General features: G+C 40.1%; 4 protein-coding genes across 4 annotated transcripts; 3 read left to right on the top strand and 1 right to left on the bottom strand.

The window, feature by feature from the left end:
• The first annotated feature begins 3846 nt into the window (after positions 1-3846).
• LOC141831182 (uncharacterized) lies at positions 3847-4423 on the top strand. Its single transcript, XM_074718599.1, has one exon. The coding sequence runs from the start codon at positions 3943-3945 to the stop codon at positions 4165-4167; it is 225 nt and encodes a 74-aa protein (XP_074574700.1). The 5' UTR covers positions 3847-3942; the 3' UTR covers positions 4168-4423.
• A 462-nt stretch (positions 4424-4885) lies between these two features.
• On the top strand, positions 4886-5837 carry LOC141830286 (uncharacterized). Its single transcript, XM_074717740.1, has 4 exons — positions 4886-5165; positions 5252-5311; positions 5381-5427; positions 5529-5837. Exons 1-4 carry the CDS (start codon positions 5040-5042, stop codon positions 5614-5616), a joined length of 321 nt encoding a protein of 106 aa, XP_074573841.1. The 5' UTR covers positions 4886-5039; the 3' UTR covers positions 5617-5837.
• On the bottom strand, positions 5806-6306 carry LOC141830285 (heavy metal-associated isoprenylated plant protein 16-like). The gene has a single exon (XM_074717739.1). It carries the CDS (start codon positions 6234-6236, stop codon positions 5859-5861), a length of 378 nt encoding a protein of 125 aa, XP_074573840.1. The 5' UTR covers positions 6237-6306; the 3' UTR covers positions 5806-5858.
• Positions 6307-10532: 4226 nt separating this feature from the next.
• On the top strand, positions 10533-18887 carry LOC141830635 (transcription factor VOZ1-like). Its single transcript, XM_074718042.1, has 4 exons — positions 10533-10878; positions 10964-11161; positions 17360-17885; positions 17993-18887. The coding sequence occupies exons 1-4, from the start codon at positions 10666-10668 to the stop codon at positions 18592-18594; spliced, it is 1539 nt and encodes a 512-aa protein (XP_074574143.1). The 5' UTR covers positions 10533-10665; the 3' UTR covers positions 18595-18887.
• The last annotated feature ends 416 nt before the right edge of the window (positions 18888-19303 follow it).

Raw genomic sequence — 19303 nt, 5'->3', positions numbered from 1 at the left:
TTCCCTGGCCTGGTCTGGTTTCTCCTTACCCGGCCATGCTCGGCCTGACCTTCCCCGGCCTGGCCTGGTCTCTCTGCCTGGCCTGATCTCCTTTCTCGGCCTTACTCGTCATGCTCGGCCTGACCTTCCCTGGCCTGGCCCGGTTTCTTTGTCAGGCCTGATTTTCTTTCCCGACCTTGCTCGGTCATGCTCGGCCTCGCTTTTCCCGGCCTTCCCTGGCCTGGTCTGGTTTCTCTGCCAGGTCTGATCTCTTTTTCTGGCCTTATCCGGCCATGCTCGGCCTGACCTTCCCCGGCCTGACCTAGTTTCTCTGCCTTGCCTGACTTCCTTTCCTTCCTAGGTTTCACTACTGCTCAGCCTTCTCAGGCTGCTTGTCCTACTCAGCCTTCTCAGGCTGCTTATCCTGCTCAGCCTTCCCAAGCTGCTTATCTTGCTCAGCCTTCCCAGGCTGCTCATCCTTCCCAGCCTTCCCAGGCTGCTCATCCTTCCCAGCCTTCCCAGGCTTCCCTACTGCTCAGTCTTTCTGCAGGCACCCCGAGCTCAATGCTCAGCTCCATCCTGAGATTCCACACTCAATGGAGGTAGAGATCCGCCCCTCAGCATGCTCAACTCCATCCTGAGATTCCGCACTCAATGGAGGTAGGGATCCGCTCCCTCAGTCTTTCCACAGGCACCCCGAGCTCAATGCTCAGCTCCATCCTGAGATTCCGCACTCAATGGAGGTAGGGACCCGCTCTCTCAGCATACTCAACTCCATCCTGAGATTCCGTACTCAATGGAGGTAGGGATCCTTGCAGTCAGTCTGCTCAGACTTCCTTGCACTCAGCCTTCTCAGGCTTCCCTGCAGTCAGTCTTCTCAGACTTCCTTGCACTCAGCCTTCTCAGGCTTCCCTGCAGTCAGTCTTCTCAAACTTCCTTGCACTCAGCCTTCTCAGGCTTCCCTGCACTCAGCCTTCTCAGGCTTCCCTGCAGTCAGTCTTCTCAGACTTCCTTGCACTCAGCCTTCTCAGGCTTCCCTGCACTCAGCCTTCTCAGGCTTCCCTGCAGTCAGTCTTCTCAAACTTCCTTGCACTCAGCCTTCTCAGGCTTCCCTGCAGTCAGTCTTCTCAGGCTTCCCTGCACTCAGCTTTCCTGCACTCAGCCTTCTCAGGCTTCCCTGCAGTCAGTCTTCTCAAACTTCCCTGCACTCAGCCTTCTTAGGCTTCCCTGCACTCAGCCTTCTCAGGCTTCCCTGCAGTCAGTCTTCTCAGACTTCCTTGCACTCAGCCTTCTCAGGCTTCCCTGCACTCAGCCTTCTCAGACTTCCCTGCAGTCAGTCTTCTCAGACTTTCTTGCACTCAGCCTTCTCAGGCTTCCCTGCACTAAGCCTTCTCAGGCTTCCCTGCAGTCAGTCTTCTCAGGCTTCCCTGCACTCAGCTTTCCTGCACTCAGCCTTCTCAGGCTTCCCTGCAGTCAGTCTTCTCAGACTTCCCTGCACTCAACCTTCTTAGGCTTCCCTGTACTCAGCCTTCTCAGTCTTCCCTGCACTCAGTCTGCTCAGACTTCCCTGCACTCAGCTTTCCTGCACTCAGTCTTCTCAGGCTTCCCTGCACTCAGTCTGCTCAGACTTCCCTGCACTCAGCTTTCCTGCACTCAATCTGCTCAGACTTCCCTGCACTCAACTTTCCTGCACTCAGCCTTCTCAGGCTTCCCTGCAGTCAGTCTTCTCAGACTTCCTTGCACTCAGCCTTCTCAGGCTTCCTTGCACTCAGTCTGCTCAGACTTCCCTGCACTCAGCTTTCCTGCACTCAGTCTGCTCAGACTTCCCTGCACTCAACTTTCCTGCACTCAGTCTTCTCAGGCTTCCCTGCAGTCAGCCTGCTCAGACTTCCTTGCACTCAGTCTACTCAGCTTTCCTGCACTCAGCCTTCTCAGGCTTCCCTGCACTCAGCCTTCTCAGGCTTCCCTGCACTCAGTCTGCTCAGATTTCCCTGCACTCAGCCTTCTCAGGCTTCCCTGCACTCAGTCTGCTCAAATTTCCCTGCACTCAGCCTTCTCAGGCTTCCCTACACTCAGTCTGCTCAGATTTCCCTGCACTCAGCTTTCTTGCACTCGGTCTTCTCAAGCTTCCCTGCACTCAGCCTTCTCAGGCTTCCCTGCAGTCAGTCTGTTCAGACTTCCTTGCACTCAGTTTACTCAGCCACCCTGCCACTCTATTAACTCAGTTAGCTCAGCAGCTCTATTAGTCAGCTCAGCAGCTCTATCAGCTCAGTCAGCTCAGCAGCTCGGCTACTCAGCCACCCTGCCACTCTATTAACTCAGTTAGCTCAGCAGCTCTATTAGTCAGTTCAGCAGCTCTATCAGCTCAGTCAGCCCAGCAGCTCGACTACTCAGCCACCCTGCCACTCTATTAACTCAGTTAGCTCAGCAGCTCTATTAGTCAGCTCAGTAGCTCTATCAGCTCAGTCAGCCCAGCAGCTCGGCTACTTAGCCACCCTGCCACTCTATTAACTCAGTTAGCTCAGGAGCTCTATTAGTCAGCTCAGCAGCCCTATCAGCTCAGTCAGCCCAGCAGCTCGGCTACTCAGCCACCCTGCCACTCTATTAACTCAGTCAGCTTAGCAGCTCTATTAGCTCAGTAGCTCAGTCATCTCAGCAGCTCTATTAGCTCAGTCAACACTGCCTCCCTGGTGTTCAACCTTCCCCGGCTTCCCCAAGTTCAGCCTCCTCGGGCTTTCTCGGTTCCAAGCTCTCAGCAACTCATTCAAGCTCTCTTGACCATCTCGACCACCTCGTCTCGGCATCTCAACTATCTCAGCAGCTCAGCATCTCAGCACCAGTATGATGAAAGAGATGGTTCAGTCGTTATACATAGTCCAGTCAGTCGGACTACGCCTCCTTCGACTAGATTTGATGGGGAGACTTGTGATGCCGGCGCATAAATGACGTGGCTCTTTCTCCAAGGTAAAAGTCAAGGGTCAAGGGGGAGTCAAGAATGAGGCTGATTTGGCAAGGCTAGTCAAATGGACTGGTCAACATTTGTCTTTTGTGGATTCAACAAACTACACATGTTCCTAGACAGCCTTTATAAAGTTGTCATAGAAGATGCTCTTTTTCCTGCACATAATGCCAAAAGGAAGAAAGAGAGGAGGAGATATGTCAGATTTGGTCCCCTTGTGTGCCTACATAAGGGAGAGCTCTAGCAAAGGGAAGGGGGGATCATGATCATCATCTTCTTCTTGGGCATCATCTCCTTCTTCTCGTAGGAGGACTTCTTCTTCCTCTTCCTCCAAGAAGGGACACTTCTTTTTCTGGGCGGACTATGCATTTCAGGTTCTCACCTCTTCTTCGGAAAGGAAGCTCTTCTTCTTCTCCCTCTCGGAGGGCTGGTTCGACCTTCTAAACTCTTCTTCTTCTTCTTTTACATTTTCATTTATCCTTCTACGGAATACTGACTTGAGCGTCGGAGTGGCCCGCCGGGACTTCCCGGCACCCCTCTCATCTCCTGTTTAAGTGCATTTCAGGTCCTCATCACTCTGTCCCTCCAACTCCACTAGAAAGCGGTACCCGTCGGATCGTTCGTTGACTGGTGGCTTGACCATCGTCGGTTTTTTTAGCCGGAACACTATGTATAACAATTTTCATCAAATTTTATATTTTAGTTTTAAAATAAAATATATTATAGAGTATTTATTTGATTGTTTTTAATAAAAATGAAGCGATATTTTTGTTTTTAGCAAAAAGGTCTGTTTACATTGTGTGGACTTTGGACTTGCTTGTGAAATAAGGCATGGATTTTTCTGGACTAAAATGCAAAATGCGCATTCAAAAGCCAATCAAAGCGCGTCCCCAGCTCAGCTGGCGAACCTTCCGGAGACCAAACACAGCACGCCGCCCTTTCCCTTTAAAATCCCAGCCCCTCTCTTCCGCCAACCCACGCGTCCGGTGAGGTCTCCGGCGGCCATGATACGCAAGCGCGGGTGGTTCAGGCAGCTGGACAAGGAGCGCCGCCGCCACTGGCCGTGGAAGCTTAGCTTCTCCGCCTCCTGGCTCTGGCGGTGGAAGCGCCCCAAGCTCCGCTTCTCCCTCCTCGACGACCTCGCCTTCCGCTTCCTCTACTGCCTCGAGGCTGTCGTCCTCGTCGCCGGCCTGTGCTTCTTCTACCTCTTCTGCGGCTGCCACATCTGATCGCAAGTTTCGATTTTTAGCTCGGATCCCAAATCCCCGCCCATTGCCCACCTCCGACTCGCCCTCAGATGGTTTTGGGTCGGGTCGCTGCTGTTCCCGTCGTTTCTCCTCCTCTCCTCCAATGATCTTCCCGTCGCTCGAAATGTGTAATGATTAACTATCTTCTGTTTCGATAATTGCTGGGAGTTCACTTCCCTGTGCTTGTCAGTCACGCTGTGGAAGGAGATATTTTGTTGAAGTTTCGTTGTTTGGATTGTGATGTTTGTTCTGAGATGGTGATTTCCTTCGAGGTCGTTCTCGATCTCCAATTTCTGTTCGAATGTTAGCAGGAAGGCGAGATATTTATGTATCTCAAAGCTTGAATCTGTTGCTAGATTTTTATTCCTTCCCCAAAAGAATCCAGATATCAATTCGGACGAGCTCGCCCTGTCCCCATCATTCATCGCGTAGAACTCGAAGAAGAAAAAAGAAGCAAAAGAAATCCTATTTCTTTTGCAGATGTCTGAGTGAAACACTAACTGAACTTATAGTTCTAATGCACAATTGCTAATTAGATCTAAGCTTCAATCCGATACTCCGTGTTTGAGTTCGGCCACAATCCCTTTCAATCTACTAGTTCGACTTGAGCTTCCTTCAACATGAATTTAGGTTGAAGATCGAACAGCATTGTGCTTCCTTCTACTAGTTCGACTTGAGCTTTGGGTTCGTCCAGAGCAAACTAGAATTTGCACCACATGCCTGCTCCTCATGGATAGTGTTAAAGCAGACCCAAACCTGTGGCTCCTGCTCCATTCTTATGGATAAGATCTTCTCTCTTTGTATCCACATATATAGGGGCATAAACGATGTGGATATAGAAGCTTTCATCTAGGATGATCATGGAGATAGCTTCCTCATTCTCTTCCTCAACAAGTTGTCCACAGAGACTTCATCAAATAAGAGCAAAACAAAAGGGTGAGATCTCTCCTTTCAAGTCCCACACTGTGTCCTTCAAACTTGTATGTGCCTGCCTGCAACAATTTCTCATCATCTACATCCTCACCTATATATTCCACTCAAATGATTTCTTGTCTCAAATTCCCAGGGTTCCAAAAACTGCAGAACATGCAGTGGAAAAGGAGCAATTGAATGCCCTGGCTGTAAGGTATCACCATTATTTTCCTCGAAGAACTTTAATCTCGTTTTCTTCGATATTAAGAATATATAACTGCAGGGAACAGGGAAGAATAAGAAAAATGGGAACATCTTTGAGAGATGGAAGTGAGTTTAGACTCTTTCTCTTTTCTTCTTAAAATCACATGAGCAAAAAGAAACTTCAATGGATTGAAGCAAATGTGCTCAGCAAATTTGTATGGTTTTAGGTGCTATGACTGCCAAGGATTTGGTCTAACAAGCTGTCCGAGCTGTGGCAAAGGTGGACTCACACCAGAGCAAAGAGGAGAGAGATAGACAAGCAAGAAAGAAAAACCTTACCTCTGTTCACTGTGTTATAATAGCCATGGTGTAAATTAAAAAGCTTGCTATGATAATGGAAAGTGTGTTTATTCGGAAAGAAGAAGGCAATATTTTTCAGAAAAATGGAAGGAGAAAGCAAGAAAGGTGCATGGCAGCCCAGCACAAGCTGCAGTTTCAGCAGCCTTGAACAAAATCAATTCTTCACAGATTATCGATCATGCTACAACTTGAAATCTCTACATGATGCTACAATTGTCCTCCCGATCCGCCTCGCCGATCTCGTAAGGGTACCGGTAATTGTCATACGGCGGCGGGACTGCAGGATATGGAGTCCAGTAGATCGCCGGCGCTGGCTTCTCCACCGCCGGCGATTTCTTCTCCTCTTTCTTATTTTCTTCGGCCGAGCCGACGCTGACGAGCTCGGCGCCGCCCATCTTCCTCCTGAGGGCGGTGGCCAGCTCCACGGAGTCGACCCCGTCGCCGACCACGGTGAGGCGGTCGTTGTCCAGCGTCGCGGATACCACCCCGGGCAACCCGACGGCGGTCTTGAGAGCTCTGGAGCGCTTCTTGGCGTCTCCCATGGACACCTTCAGCACCACCTTTTGCTTGGCCATCTCGCGATCGATCGATATATATAATCGAGAAGAAACGATTAAAGCTTTGATTTTGGAATGCCAATTGTAGATCGCCTGATGGTGTTTATATATAGAGAGAGATAGTGAGAGGAATAAGAGCAGAACTCAGATCGACACGGTTCCTTCCTTCGTCTCCAAGTTCACCATTGATTTTGATTTGAACGGAAATGAAACTGTGGGAAGGTTGACAGTTGACAGTTCGTTCCACGCGGCATAAATGATAACTAGTCAACTTTCTAAAGTCAATTGGATACGGCGACGCGGAATTCACATGACTTGGAAAAGTCAAACGGATTTTATAGGTAATTGAATCAAATTAAATCAAATTTAAAATGAATTTAAATTATTATTGAAATTTGATTTGATTTTTTTAATATAAATTTGAGTTGGATTTAAGTTTGATAGATTCAAACTTATCTAATTATTTAATTTTTTTTATATTTTTTATATTTTTAGTTGGTCGGTGAACTTGATTTTAAGAGTTTATTTATTTGTTTAAAAATTTTTATTGATAAATATAATTTAAATTTTTATTCATGAATATTATTGAAGGTCAATTTAACTTAGATAATTTAAATAAATTAAATAAGTATAGAAATTTAGATTTTTATCATATAATTTAAAATTTAAAAATAGAATAAATTTTAAATGGGATGTAAAATAAAAAAATAGTTAGACTTGATGATATTTCGTCTACAATGAATCCGCCCCCTTAGCGGCCCTATACGGTCGGCCCCAGGGTGGTGTTGCTTAACTTCGTCGAGATTCGAACCTTTACTTTTTTCTGTAAATCTGCTCCGCCATAATTAACTCAGCTATATATATATGTGTCCCGAGGGCAACTTGATGATATTTCGATAAAGGTAGAAAAGTGTTTAAGAAAGTAAAATATTGAATGACTTATAAAACTATTTAATTTGATATTGAAAATGAAAAAAATATCTAATAAATAAAAAGTAAGTATTTTAGTTCTTTTATATAAGAACAAAAGGGACATACACAATTATATAAACTATAAGAGTGTTAAATTAATAAGTCATATCATAAAATTTCAAGAAAAAGTAATAGAAAAAAATTTAAAAAAGGAGATCATGATAATCGAAAATCAATTTAGATTTATGTTTGAAAGATGACAATCGAAGTTATACAGCTTCTTAGACAACTAATTTAAAAGTATTAGGAATAGAAGCAAGACTTACATATGGTATTTGTTGACTTAGAAAAAATTCATAACAAAGTCTCAAGTAAAATTATATGAAGAATTCTAAAAAAGATAAATATTAGTATAACATACATTCAACTAATTAAAATATATATGAGGATGTAATAACAAGAATGACAACTTTAGATGGATTAATCAAAATATTCCTCATAAGAATATGATTACATCAAGGATCAATTTTAAGTCCTTATTTTTCACATTAATTATGGACGAATTTACTGAACATTCTAAGATATGGTACCATAGTTCTTATTATTTATGGATAATATTGTTTTAGTAAATAAGACTCATGAATAAATGTTAAACTTAGAATCATGGAGGAAAATACTATAAGTGAAAAGTTTTAGGCTTAGTAAAGACGGAATATATAAAATTTAAATTTAATAATATTAGACGTAATGAGATAATTGTTAAGATAAGAAATGATAAATTATCTATAACTGAGAGTTTTAAGTTTTTAAGATCTTTTTTACAACGGAGAAATTGACAAAGACGATCATACAGGATAGAACTCAATAGTTTTATGGGGCCCTAGGCTAAAATTATTTTTAGACCTTTAATATATTTTTTAAATATAAAATTTTTCCTCATCTTTTTTCATTTAGATTTGGGACCGACAACCAGGCGCGGCTCAAGCTTACAAGGGGGTCTTAGGTAATTTTTTTTTTTAATAATTGTTATTATTTAAAAAAATTTCTCTCACCCTTTTTTATTCGAACTTGAGATCGACAATGGTGGGTTTAAAATTTTTTTAAAATAAATTAAAATATTACTTTTAAAAATAAATTTTTTATATAAAATTAAATTTTCTTGCTTTTTTAGAAGTAAAATTATTAATTAAATTTTCATATTCAAGTTTTAATAATAAATTTTTTTCAATTGATAACATTCCTAAATTATTTAATCTTTCTTGAGACATAGTTGAACGTAAATAAGACTTTATTAATTTTAATTTTGAAAAATAAGCCTTAAAACTTTCAATTTTCTAAAAACTTTTTACCCTGAAAAAACACATACATTAATCATTAATCAGATACATTAATTTTTACCCTAAAAAATTATTTAATATGCAGAAGAAAGATCAATTTATAATATTTTATTTACATATTATATCAATATATATTTATTTCTTAATTCAATTCATTCATGAACATGAAAATTATATTTTCATTCCATTTTTCAATCAGAATTATCTCGTCATCAAATTAAATGAAGTAATTAGTCTGATTGTTGAATCATCAAAACATGTCAGCAATTTAATGATGAAATAAATCATAATAATAAAAGTCATTTTATAAAATAATAAAGATTATTTAATAAAAAAAATCATTGCTCACCGACAAAGGCGAGAAGGCCGAAGGGTTAGGGCGCGAAAGCGAAGGCGTAGGCCGTAGGCGCGAAGGCGAAGCGCGCGCAGGCCCGGCCGAAGGCGAAGGCGCACTGGCACAGGGTCGGGGCCGTCGGGCGAAGGGTGCACAGGGCCGGGCGAAGCTGCGAAGTCGCGAAGGCGCAGGGTCGGCCTGCGGGGCGAAAGGTGCGCAGGGCCGGGTGAAGGCAAAGGCCACGGCGCAGGGCCGGGCGAAGGGCTCGTAGGGCAGGGCTGGGCGAAGGCGCAGCCGCGCAGGCCACAAGGTGGGGCGAAGGCGAAGGCGAAGGCGAACGACGACTTGGAAATTTCAGTTCAAATCGGGGATTCATATTTCAGAGCGGAAGGAAGGTGAACGGTTTTTAGAATTTTTTGAGAATTTTAAGGGGTTTTCGGGACTCTAATCGATTAAACTAATTAATAAATTTATTTTAATAATTTTTATTTTTTAATATATATATTGATATATTGAAAGTTGGGCCCCAATTAAAAGGGGGCCCTAGAGCCGACCCTGTCAATGAGCAACCCGTGAACCTCTAGTGTTAATTTTTTTTTCTTAATTTTTACTTACTTTAACCTAAATACTATATTCTAAATCTTAAACTCTAAACTTTAAACCTTAAATCTTAATTAAAAAAATTGATACTAGGTGCTAATAGATTGTCCATAGATAAGTTGATATGTTGCACAGTCTATGAACACCTAATATAATATATATATATTTTAAATTTTTATTTTTTAAATCTAAATATTATACTCTAAATTTAAACATTTAAATCTAAAATTTAAATAATTTTAAAAAAAAAATTGTATGCACCAGAAAAAAATGTCTAACTGTGACAGTTACGTACAAGGAACGGTAGTCCTGCGAATGACTATAACAGATGTGTTAGTGTAATTGAACTATAGCAGATGAGACAAAGGATCAATTTCCATTTTATTTTGCTCCTCTGCTAGTATATATAATATAACGTGCAACACTTCCTCTGTTCCTCGCACCTTACTACCACTCTGCTCTACGATAACTTTGTAAATTAAAGATACTATAAAATCAATATATATTTTTATAATAATATAATTTTATTCATTTTAGTCTAAGTCTTTATAATTTTATTTTTTAATTATACTAAAAAAAACCTCCTATCAAGAAAGATAAATTTCATTAATTCAGGATATATATAAATATTTTTAACATGAAACTTTGATTCTATCTTAATAAATTTCTCCCTCACAACCTACTCCATCGATAGGGTCCTCATCCCCCGATGACTACTCCCGCATCGTCGGCTCCGAACCTTTCGGAGGCGTCGTCAGAGTGGTCTTGAGCTTCGTCGCCGGAGTTGGGCTTCTATCCATTATTAGCACTCTTGATCATTTGCTGCATAATTTTTAGACCAATGATTTGTATATATTCTAATTAATTTGTTTCATGGGATATTGTTAATTTCTCAATATCATCCAAATATCTCTTAATTTATTTCCTGATATTAATATCTAAATATTGTTATTTCATATCTATATAATGTTTTTTTTTAAAAAAATAAATATTTAAAGGGAATTTATATTTGCAGTTCAAAAAAAAAAAATGCATAATTTAAAGTTTCACCTGATCAGAAATCTAAAAGCTTTATGCGGCTGCCTTTAAAAACCCTTCCCCTTTTTCACTTTTCTCCATCGCCGACGGTGTTAACTGCGGTCAGTTAATTAATTCGCTAAATCCTCTTTTTTGTTGTTCCCCTTCTTCCACTCGTCGTCCTCGATCCCCCCTCAATTCCAAGGTCTAGGGTTCCGATCCCGGCCCGATCGATCGAATCTCCGCCATGGGGAAGGGTTGCAAGTCGGCGTCGCACCAGCTGTTCAAGGACAAGGCCCGCAACCGGGTGGACGACCTCCAGGAGAAGTTCACCGACCTCCAATCGGCCCGCAAGGAGAGCCGCGCCGCCGATGTCGCCGTTCTCGAGGAACAGGTCCACCAGATGCTCCGCGAGTGGAAGGCTGAGCTCAATCAGGCTTCGCCCGCCACTTCCCTCCAAGTAATTTTAATCCAACCTAGCAGACGCTTATTTTTCATGTTCGACTATTCGCTAGTTGAAATTTTGGTTGATTCCGCTTGGCCAGGGGCATACTCCGGACACTTCGGATCTGTTCTCCGAGACCCTGCGCCTGTTGCAGCTGAGGGAGGAAGAGGACGATGCGACGAGCAAGCTGGCCGAGTTGGCGTTCGTGAACGCGCCCAAGCCGGAACAGGTGGAGCTGCAGCAAACTGATGGTGGAGTCGTGCAAGGTGATGGACAACCTGCTACTTTCTTTCAAGAGGTAAATATTATCTTTGAGGATTTTTCGTTGTTTGCAGTGTTTCTGTGCGTGTTGTTTTCTTTCTTAGAGCACCCATGATTGTCTCTGTCCGTTGCTTTTAGAGTGGACTTTGTGTTTGTGATATTTGTGTTATCTTTCCCGCATGCCAACCATAAATAGTCTGGGCATGCAGCTGCTGTTATTTCCAGAAAGAAAACTAATCAGACTAGAAGTATCATTATTTTAGTCTCAAGTTTATACCTTTTTATAGCTATTAATAGAGGAGATGAAATTTATTCAGGAGAGTGGAAATAAAGTTTGTACAAACTCTAGAGTCGCAGTGCCATCAGTTTAAGAGAAATCTTCAGTTGGTTCCAGTGGCACAGGTATGTTGTATGGTCAGAAACATGCAACTAATGTAGCACACTGTCACAACATAGAAATAAAGAGGTGAAGAAGCATTTAGCTCATGTTCGTAAACCAAAGGAACAATTTGGTATAATTTTCTACATGATACATTGGCCATTGGCATGCCCTAGAAAGAAACATCTGTTTGAGATAGAACAAGATTCAAATATCCAATGGTTGCAAGATCCATTGAGGCATGTCATTTTTTAAAAGTAGCTTTTGTTGCTTGTTCATCACATTTTATGGTGGCTATTCTTGAAGGATCTTTCTCAAGTATCTTATATTTTCTCTAATACTAATTGTTCTTTGTGAGATACATATAATGATGCAAAATTTATGATGAGTCTACGGAATTCTATGTTTCTAAGACTTGAGTCTTTTTTGGCATGTTTTCCGCAACCAATAATAACAACCAAGCCTTTATCCCATTAAGTGGAGTTGATTATATGGATCTTTCTACGTCATTAAACTTGATATCTTAATATATCATCATTTATATTTAAATAAATTATATCCGTTGTCTTGTTGCTAATCAAGTCTTCTTTGGTCTTTGATGCAGCGAATAACTATTGATTCAGTGATTCGAACACAAATACCGGAAACAATCAGTTAAACCCTGTTGATTCGATAGAATACCAGGAGATAGACAATCAAACTCGACGTTTGGGAAGAAACGGCACGGCCACAAATTCTTATTAATCAAAAACTAAAAATCTAAAATTAACTAAATAATGATTTAAATAAACTCAAGACTCTAACATTGCAAACACGAAATACCCTCAAAACCCTAACTCAATAAAAACAATAAAAAAAACTAAAATTGCTCTTCTGTTGCCGCATCATTCTCTTCAAGGTGAAGAAAATTCACTCTCGAATTGTTAGTCATATCATCATTAGAAGAATCATCATGGAAAGGAATCAAATGCTTCACATTAAAAAAATCGGAAGTCTTCGAGTGATTAGGAAGCGCAATCGGTAAACATTATAGTTGATCTTCTGCAATATCTTACAAGGTCCAATCTTTCAATCTTTAAGGTTAAGCTTGTTATACTCGCCGACACCATGCTCAAGAATGGGATTCAAAGCGCACTCATATCCAAGACTAGAAACAAGATGTATAATGTCATGTTCTTGCTTGGATAACAAACAGTCTACTTGCTTGTTGTTTTGATGTTTCATTGACAACCAGTTCAACAACTTGTCTTTTAACAAATCTAGCCTAGTCCAGTCTTTGGTATCTAGTGAATTATCACAACCAATCTTGAGTGCCTCGAATCCCTCTTTTCCACTGCCATCCCATCCCTTCGGAAGGCCAAGTAATTCATCCTCATCGAAATTTGGCTTCACTGGATCTCCTTCTCCCTGACTCCAGGATCAATCACAAAATGACATACCTTACCAAGGATGGTCACGTCGACTGAAACAGATTACTTCGTAGCCAATCATCGTTCACTATTAATTTCAGCATCAAACAGGAACGCCGAACTACCAATGCCATTTCGACATCTCCTTCCAACAACACTTTGTTTATGACCTCCTCATCATATATTGGGTTTCTGTGAACTCTACTACGCCTTCTTCACAATCATCATTCTCAACAATGTCTTCTTGCACAGTTAATAAAGGATTGCTGACCTCCTTATTTAAATCCAAACAAATAGGCAAATTAGGATGATACAGTGGATTCTAAAGTACTAATAGTGCGCATTGACAATGCAATTTTGTTTGGTGCTACCACTGACATCTTAAGTGTTTTCTTCTGCTCTGAAGTAAAGGTTGTGGAAGTGGATTTATCTGCTAGTGGTTGTGTCAACTGATCGACATTGAAAGTTCTATCAAAGGAGTAATTAGCATCCCTTGAACAATGACCTTCAACATGCTTGGTTAATGATTTAGTAGGAGCATTGAAATTTTCCACAGATGGTAAAGAAGATGAAACTTGCATTGTTCTTAAAAAAATCATGATTCCCAACTACTTCTGATGAGATCTTTGAAATTTGTCTTTGAATTAATTCTTGGGAATCAATTTGTTTGAAGGAATAGTTCTCCAACTGACCATCTACCACCGTGATCTCATTGAGAGATACTCTCTTAAATTCCTTGAATGATGGCAAAGAATTGCTATTTGTTGCATGGTTGCTTCTATTAGGGAAAAGATTCACCCTTCTATTGATAGTGGATGTTAGAGTACACTAGAAATTATACGGTATAAAAATTGCCAGCATGTGCTTTTTCATATTCTCCCAAGTTGTAATTTTTGTCTTACCCAATCTGTTTCGGGTCAATTTCAGTTGTTGCCACCTGTAGTCACTCTCTCATGTAATCTGGTTGCAACCAGAGGCACACGCTTGCCTTCTGGCACATCTTTAAAATCTAAAATTTCCTCTGTAGAGGCTAGCTAGTCCAGAAACTCCTCAGGTTGTAAGCTGCCATGAAACTTAGGAATTTCAGTTCTCATACCTGTCTCTCAATGCCTACGATCCTCCTCCATGATTGCTCTGCGACGTCTACATGTAACCTCCTCGTCATAAACAGTCGCCTCCTCACCATCACTCGCCTCCACATCTAAGTTTGCCCGGTGATTGTTATTGTGTTGGATTAGATTTCCTCTATTTTGGCTTCCCAACATCGTTGTCATCTTTTCTGTTAGCTAATCCATAGTTAGGTTAAATTGTCCGTCAACCATCTCTTGAAATCGTTGCACCATATCACGATTAAAAGCGTTGTCGACGTGTTGCTGCCTTCTCGGTGGCATGCTGACACAAGATTAGTTCAACTCCGATACCAACTAATATAGCGGTTAACTATTGATTATGTTGATTTGAACACAAATACCTGAAACAATCTTCTAAACCCAATTGCTTTTATAGAATACTAGGAGATAGGTAACCAAACTTGACGTTTAGGAAGAAATAACGCGGCCGTAAATTCTTATTGATCAAAAACTAAAAATCTAAAATCAACTAAATAATGATTTAAATAGACTTAAGACCCTAACATTACAAAGACGAAAATACCCTCAAAATCCTAACTCGACAAAAATAATTAAAAAAATTAAAATTGCTCTTTTGTTCCCGCATCAGTTTCCTTCTTTGTCGATTAATATGTGTATTTTTCAGAATTTCATATCACCTAATTGGGTCATTTATTGGTCATTTAAGCACATATCTGTATCATCTTAAACGTGTCTCTTGGAATTTTTTTTCTAAATAAGTGCAACCTCAACTTTCTCTCTAATATTTTCATTTCTTATTTTGTTTATCCTTATATGCCCACACATATATCTTACCGTCCTTATCTCTACGATTCTCATGTTCCACTTGTGTGCTCAATTCTAACCTAATATTCAACTCCATATAACATAGCAAGTTTAACTCTTGTTTGTAAAACTTCCCTTTAAACTTTAGAAGTACCTTGAAATAAAAAACAGCTAACACACTTTTCCATTTCAACCATTATGTTTTCCTCAATCAATAACTATTTTTTAACTAGGTTGTTGAACAAATATCATTGAAATTATTTTGAAATATATTTTCTTACAACAGTCAATAATGACTAGTAGAAGGGAAGCCTTGATATAATGATAAAATTGCTATCGTATGACTTAGAGGTCATAGGTTTGAGTCTCGGAAACAACTTCTTGCAAAGCAAGGTAAGACTGCGTACAATAGATCCTTCTCCGGGACCTCGCATTGGTGGGAGCTTCGTGCACCGTGTTGTCCTTTTAATCAATAATGACTAGTAAACTTGTCAGTATTGTACTAGAACTTGCGACCAACTCGTCCAATCTACTTGGTCAACTGTGTGTTCGAGGCGAGTGAGAGACAAATGGACACAAAGTTTGTTAACACCTTCCTTGAGCATTGGTGTAGCTGTCATTGTCCCAAATTTTCCTCGTCTCTTCTCGTAGCATCTTCTTTTTGGTCCCTAGTTTCCAAGACTTGTAAGAAGAGAGCAGTTTGAAATAGTCAACATTTTTTTGGTTTTTCTTGTAGCTTCTGAAACTTTAGTATGGTAACCCATTACTTGCATGTTCACTTCAAATGCACTCCAATTGCATTTACATTGTGATACTGCATCTTAGGCTCAAGATCTCCCTGTGTTGCCTTTTGATAGTAGCTTTAGCTCTCTGCATTAATTATAAATTTATCTTGTGATTGTTTTTTTCCCTTATTAGGATGAGTCAAAGAATGGCCTCATCAAAGGTAGGAAACACAAAGCACAACCTTAAACACTCACCAAAAGAGAATCATGTACTCACATGAAGAGAAAGACTACTGATCTTTAATCAGATATCTTGGATCTTGTGACCCAAAGAATGAGTGATACTGACATGGAGAGACTCATCCACCAGCTGTGAAGAAAAAGATTTGGCAGCTTGGTGAGTAGACGAAAGGAAACAAGGGAAATCTTATGATAGAAAATTGCTTACGTTTTCTAAATCATGAAGGAAAGAAGTTGGGGCTATTCACGGATGAGAAGAGAAGAGGAATAGTAATGCAAAGTCGAACAACCATAAATAGAACCCTAGTCAGCTACACAACAAAATAGCCCATAAGTATAACAGTTTAGCTCTAAATCCAATGATTTAATCTCAAACCCATCTACTAGATCCTAATTAGCCACAATTTATAAATTACTGCTGCTAATTAATCCCCTAATAAAAATTGGATGTAACATCTGATTCCTCTCATCATATTCAAAACTCCATTTTTGTCGTCAATTAAACATTGAAATTAACCAGCTAATGACATTCTTCTAATGCCTGTTAATTCAGAAAATCTTGCTAATGTCCAACGTAGACCTATACAATATGTTGTGCATGAAGTCCAATGCAAATGAGGTCTCCCATTTTACAAACTACATAATAAATAAAACATGTAGCAAATGATATAGTGTATAAGTATCACAAGAATAAAGTTACTAACAATAATTGAATGCATGCCCACAGACACAATTGCTCCCATTGTCAGTCATCACATACGAGACTTTTCTCTAATTTTTTTTCAACAAAATTGTCGAGAAACATATATATCTTCTCACCGAATTTCACAAAAGAGGCATACATGTATCGATGCACTCCACAAACATGAATGAAAGAGCAATTCACCAAAACTTTGATATACTACTTTGTTTTTTGACACATCATCCATTGACATGATGAGACAATCATGCTAAAACATGCATCCTTATGACCTTTTCATTTGTCATTTTGTGTATTCAAGTTCTTTGGAAATGTTTTCAAGTTTCTTTGTTTCCTAACCCTTTAATGGTTAGAAAAAATCAGGTAAGGTTTACGACTCTAGATTATGGGCTGGTTTGAATTTTGAGGGAAGAATTTACCTCATGTATCTTGGTTTTCCTTTTGAGTGTATTCTCATTCATCTCTTTTTTCTTCTTAATTGTTTTTTCAATATTCTTATTCAAACATGTGTCATGCTTTTGACATAAATTTCTACCAAGATAATAATCTTTTTTATATTCTTAAATCTCACTTTGCTATCTCACATTATCCTATTTACATCAGGAAGCAATTTTAGAGTTGGTGCAGAATTTCTGATCATGTTGTGCATTCTATGTCCCTTGGTTATTCTAAACTGCAAGCAAATTTGCTGCTATTTTTAACATGTGTCCTTCTGCCTTTTCGTTTTTCATGTGTACATATGATGTTTATTTATCATGTTCTAGTCATTACATTTCTACTGTTAACATTTTCCCAGGAATCCTGTTCTATCCATTTGGTTTCATTGGTCTTCTTTATTCCAATTTGTGGTGATTTTGACGATTTACAGTTTTCTTGTCTTCTTACAGGAGTACTACGTGCATCAGGAAGTAGCTGGGCAGGACTATCTTTATGCTGGTCATTATGAAAGCAACCTCCCTACTGGTCCACAGGATGCTGCTGTCACTTGCCTGCAAGAGGCTAATCACTTTGATTATCAGCAATACAATTTACAACAGGAAATGCCCCATGAGCTCTATGTTAACATAAATTCTACTGAGCAAACTGCTCCAGATGTATTTCCCCACATGTCAGATGTGCTGCCAACTATATGCCCCCCACCATCTGCATTTTTGAGGCCGAAGTGCGCCCTTTGGGATTGTCCGAGACCCACTCAGGGTTCTGAATGGTGCCAAGATTACTGTAGTAGCTTCCATGCAACTCTAGCAATTAATGAAGGTCCACCTGGTATGACACCAGTGCTACGCCCTGGTGGCATTGATTTAAAAGATGGCCCACTTTTGTCAGCTCTAAGTGCTAAGATACTTGGCAAAAATGTTGGTATTCCAGTTTGTGAAGGTGCTGCAACTACAAAGTCTCCATGGAATGCTCCAGGTATGGCATCGTCAGAGGCACTATTTTCTGCTCATTCAATCAAAACTTTTAGCTATCCTGTTAACCCATTCCATAACCCGTTTGTTTTATTTTATTTTACATTGCAGAGCTATTTGATCTTTGTGTCCTTGAAGGTGAATCACTTAGAGAATGGCTTTTCTTTGACAAGCCAAGAAGGGCATTTGAGAGCGGAAATAGAAAGCAAAGGTCTTTACCAGATTACAATGGCCGTGGCTGGCATGAATCTAGAAAGCAAATCATGAAAGAGTTTGGGGGTCTAAAAAGGTCCTACTATATGGATCCACAACCACTCACTCACTATGAGTGGCACATGTATGAGTATGAGATCAATGATTGTGAGGCCTTTGCATTGTACAGACTAGAATTCAAACTTGTTGATCCAAAGAAAGGCTCCAAAGCAAAGTTGACTGGTAACTCACTTGTGGATCTGCAGCAACAGATGGGAAGACTCAAAGCAGATAACATTGTGGATCCTAAGAAGAATTCTAAGAGCAGGACGAAAGCAAATCAGAAAGATATGCCTGAAAACTTATATAAACCTTCAGTAGTTATCGATCAAAAGGAAAATGCTCCAGGCACCATGCATGCTCCCAACCAGATGGTTTCTCTGGACGAGAACACTTCTTATGGGCCTCATCTCCAATATGCTTATACTACTGAAAGCTTAAATGACGGCTATGGAACTTAAGGGAATACTACCAACCCTCTGAGCTACTAAATCAATCTTGTTACTAGTATGGATTTGTTTTGCCTCGAGCGACTACATACAGCCTCTTGCTGCTTATGCAACCCAAATGATGCATTTTCCTGACTCAGTTTTTGGTAAAGGCCGTAATGAGGCTGTTAAACATGTTAAAGCTGAGCAGCCTTCTTGTCTTTGGAAACTGGAGTATTGACATGTCACGTACTCTATTCTATGTAAATTTTCTTGACAATATCTTCTGTTTATTCCTGATTTCTGAATGTATCTGATTACTCGAAGGCCAGTGCACTGGAATGATAGGTGCCGAGTCACTACTTACATGGATCTTGGTAAGTGATTTCAAATGTGTTTTCCTCATGGTGTCTGGTTTGTGTTCACGGTCGTTTGGTTCCTGCTTAATGTTCGTGCGCTTAATTTTATTGGTGGGTATGATACTTTGTATGAAGTGATGTCATGTGCTTTTTTACATTATACTTATTTTGTTAAAACCAGTTCTGAATTTGGTAATCTTTCCTTATTTTTATTGTCAATGGAGTTGCATTTGTCATATTTCTTTCTTTATGTTTTCTTCAGTGTTCCGGTTTGATGCTGTGGACAGTCAAACCACCAATCAAAAATCTGCTACCTCATTCATCCTGAATTCTACCGGTGAAAGAACTTGGAGAAGGAAGTTAAATGGACGGATTAGTAGGGT

Source organism: Curcuma longa, chromosome 6 (genome assembly GCF_044706935.1).
Source record: "Curcuma longa cultivar G26 ecotype Majalengka, Jawa Barat chromosome 6, ITB_CL_G26_1.1, whole genome shotgun sequence".
Classification (NCBI taxonomy): Eukaryota; Viridiplantae; Streptophyta; class Magnoliopsida; order Zingiberales; family Zingiberaceae; genus Curcuma; species Curcuma longa.
This window is presented reverse-complemented; position numbering and strand designations above follow the sequence as displayed.

Bases quoted from the DNA above. Each gene is read 5' to 3' on its own strand.
- LOC141830286 (XM_074717740.1), top strand. From the start codon at position 5,040: ATGATCATGGAGATAGCTTCCTCATTCTCTTCCTCAACAAGTTGTCCA. The intron at 5,166-5,251 runs GTATGTGCCTGC...TCAAATTCCCAG, and splicing joins ACACTGTGTCCTTCAAACTT to GGTTCCAAAAACTGCAGAAC. The intron at 5,428-5,528 runs GTGAGTTTAGAC...GTATGGTTTTAG, and splicing joins AACATCTTTGAGAGATGGAA to GTGCTATGACTGCCAAGGAT.
- LOC141831182 (XM_074718599.1), top strand. From the start codon at position 3,943: ATGATACGCAAGCGCGGGTGGTTCAGGCAGCTGGACAAGGAGCGCCGC.
- LOC141830635 (XM_074718042.1), top strand. From the start codon at position 10,666: ATGGGGAAGGGTTGCAAGTCGGCGTCGCACCAGCTGTTCAAGGACAAG. The intron at 10,879-10,963 runs GTAATTTTAATC...CCGCTTGGCCAG, and splicing joins CGCCCGCCACTTCCCTCCAA to GGGCATACTCCGGACACTTC. The intron at 11,162-17,359 runs GTAAATATTATC...GTCTTCTTACAG, and splicing joins CTGCTACTTTCTTTCAAGAG to GAGTACTACGTGCATCAGGA.
- LOC141830285 (XM_074717739.1), bottom strand. From the start codon at position 6,236: ATGGCCAAGCAAAAGGTGGTGCTGAAGGTGTCCATGGGAGACGCCAAG.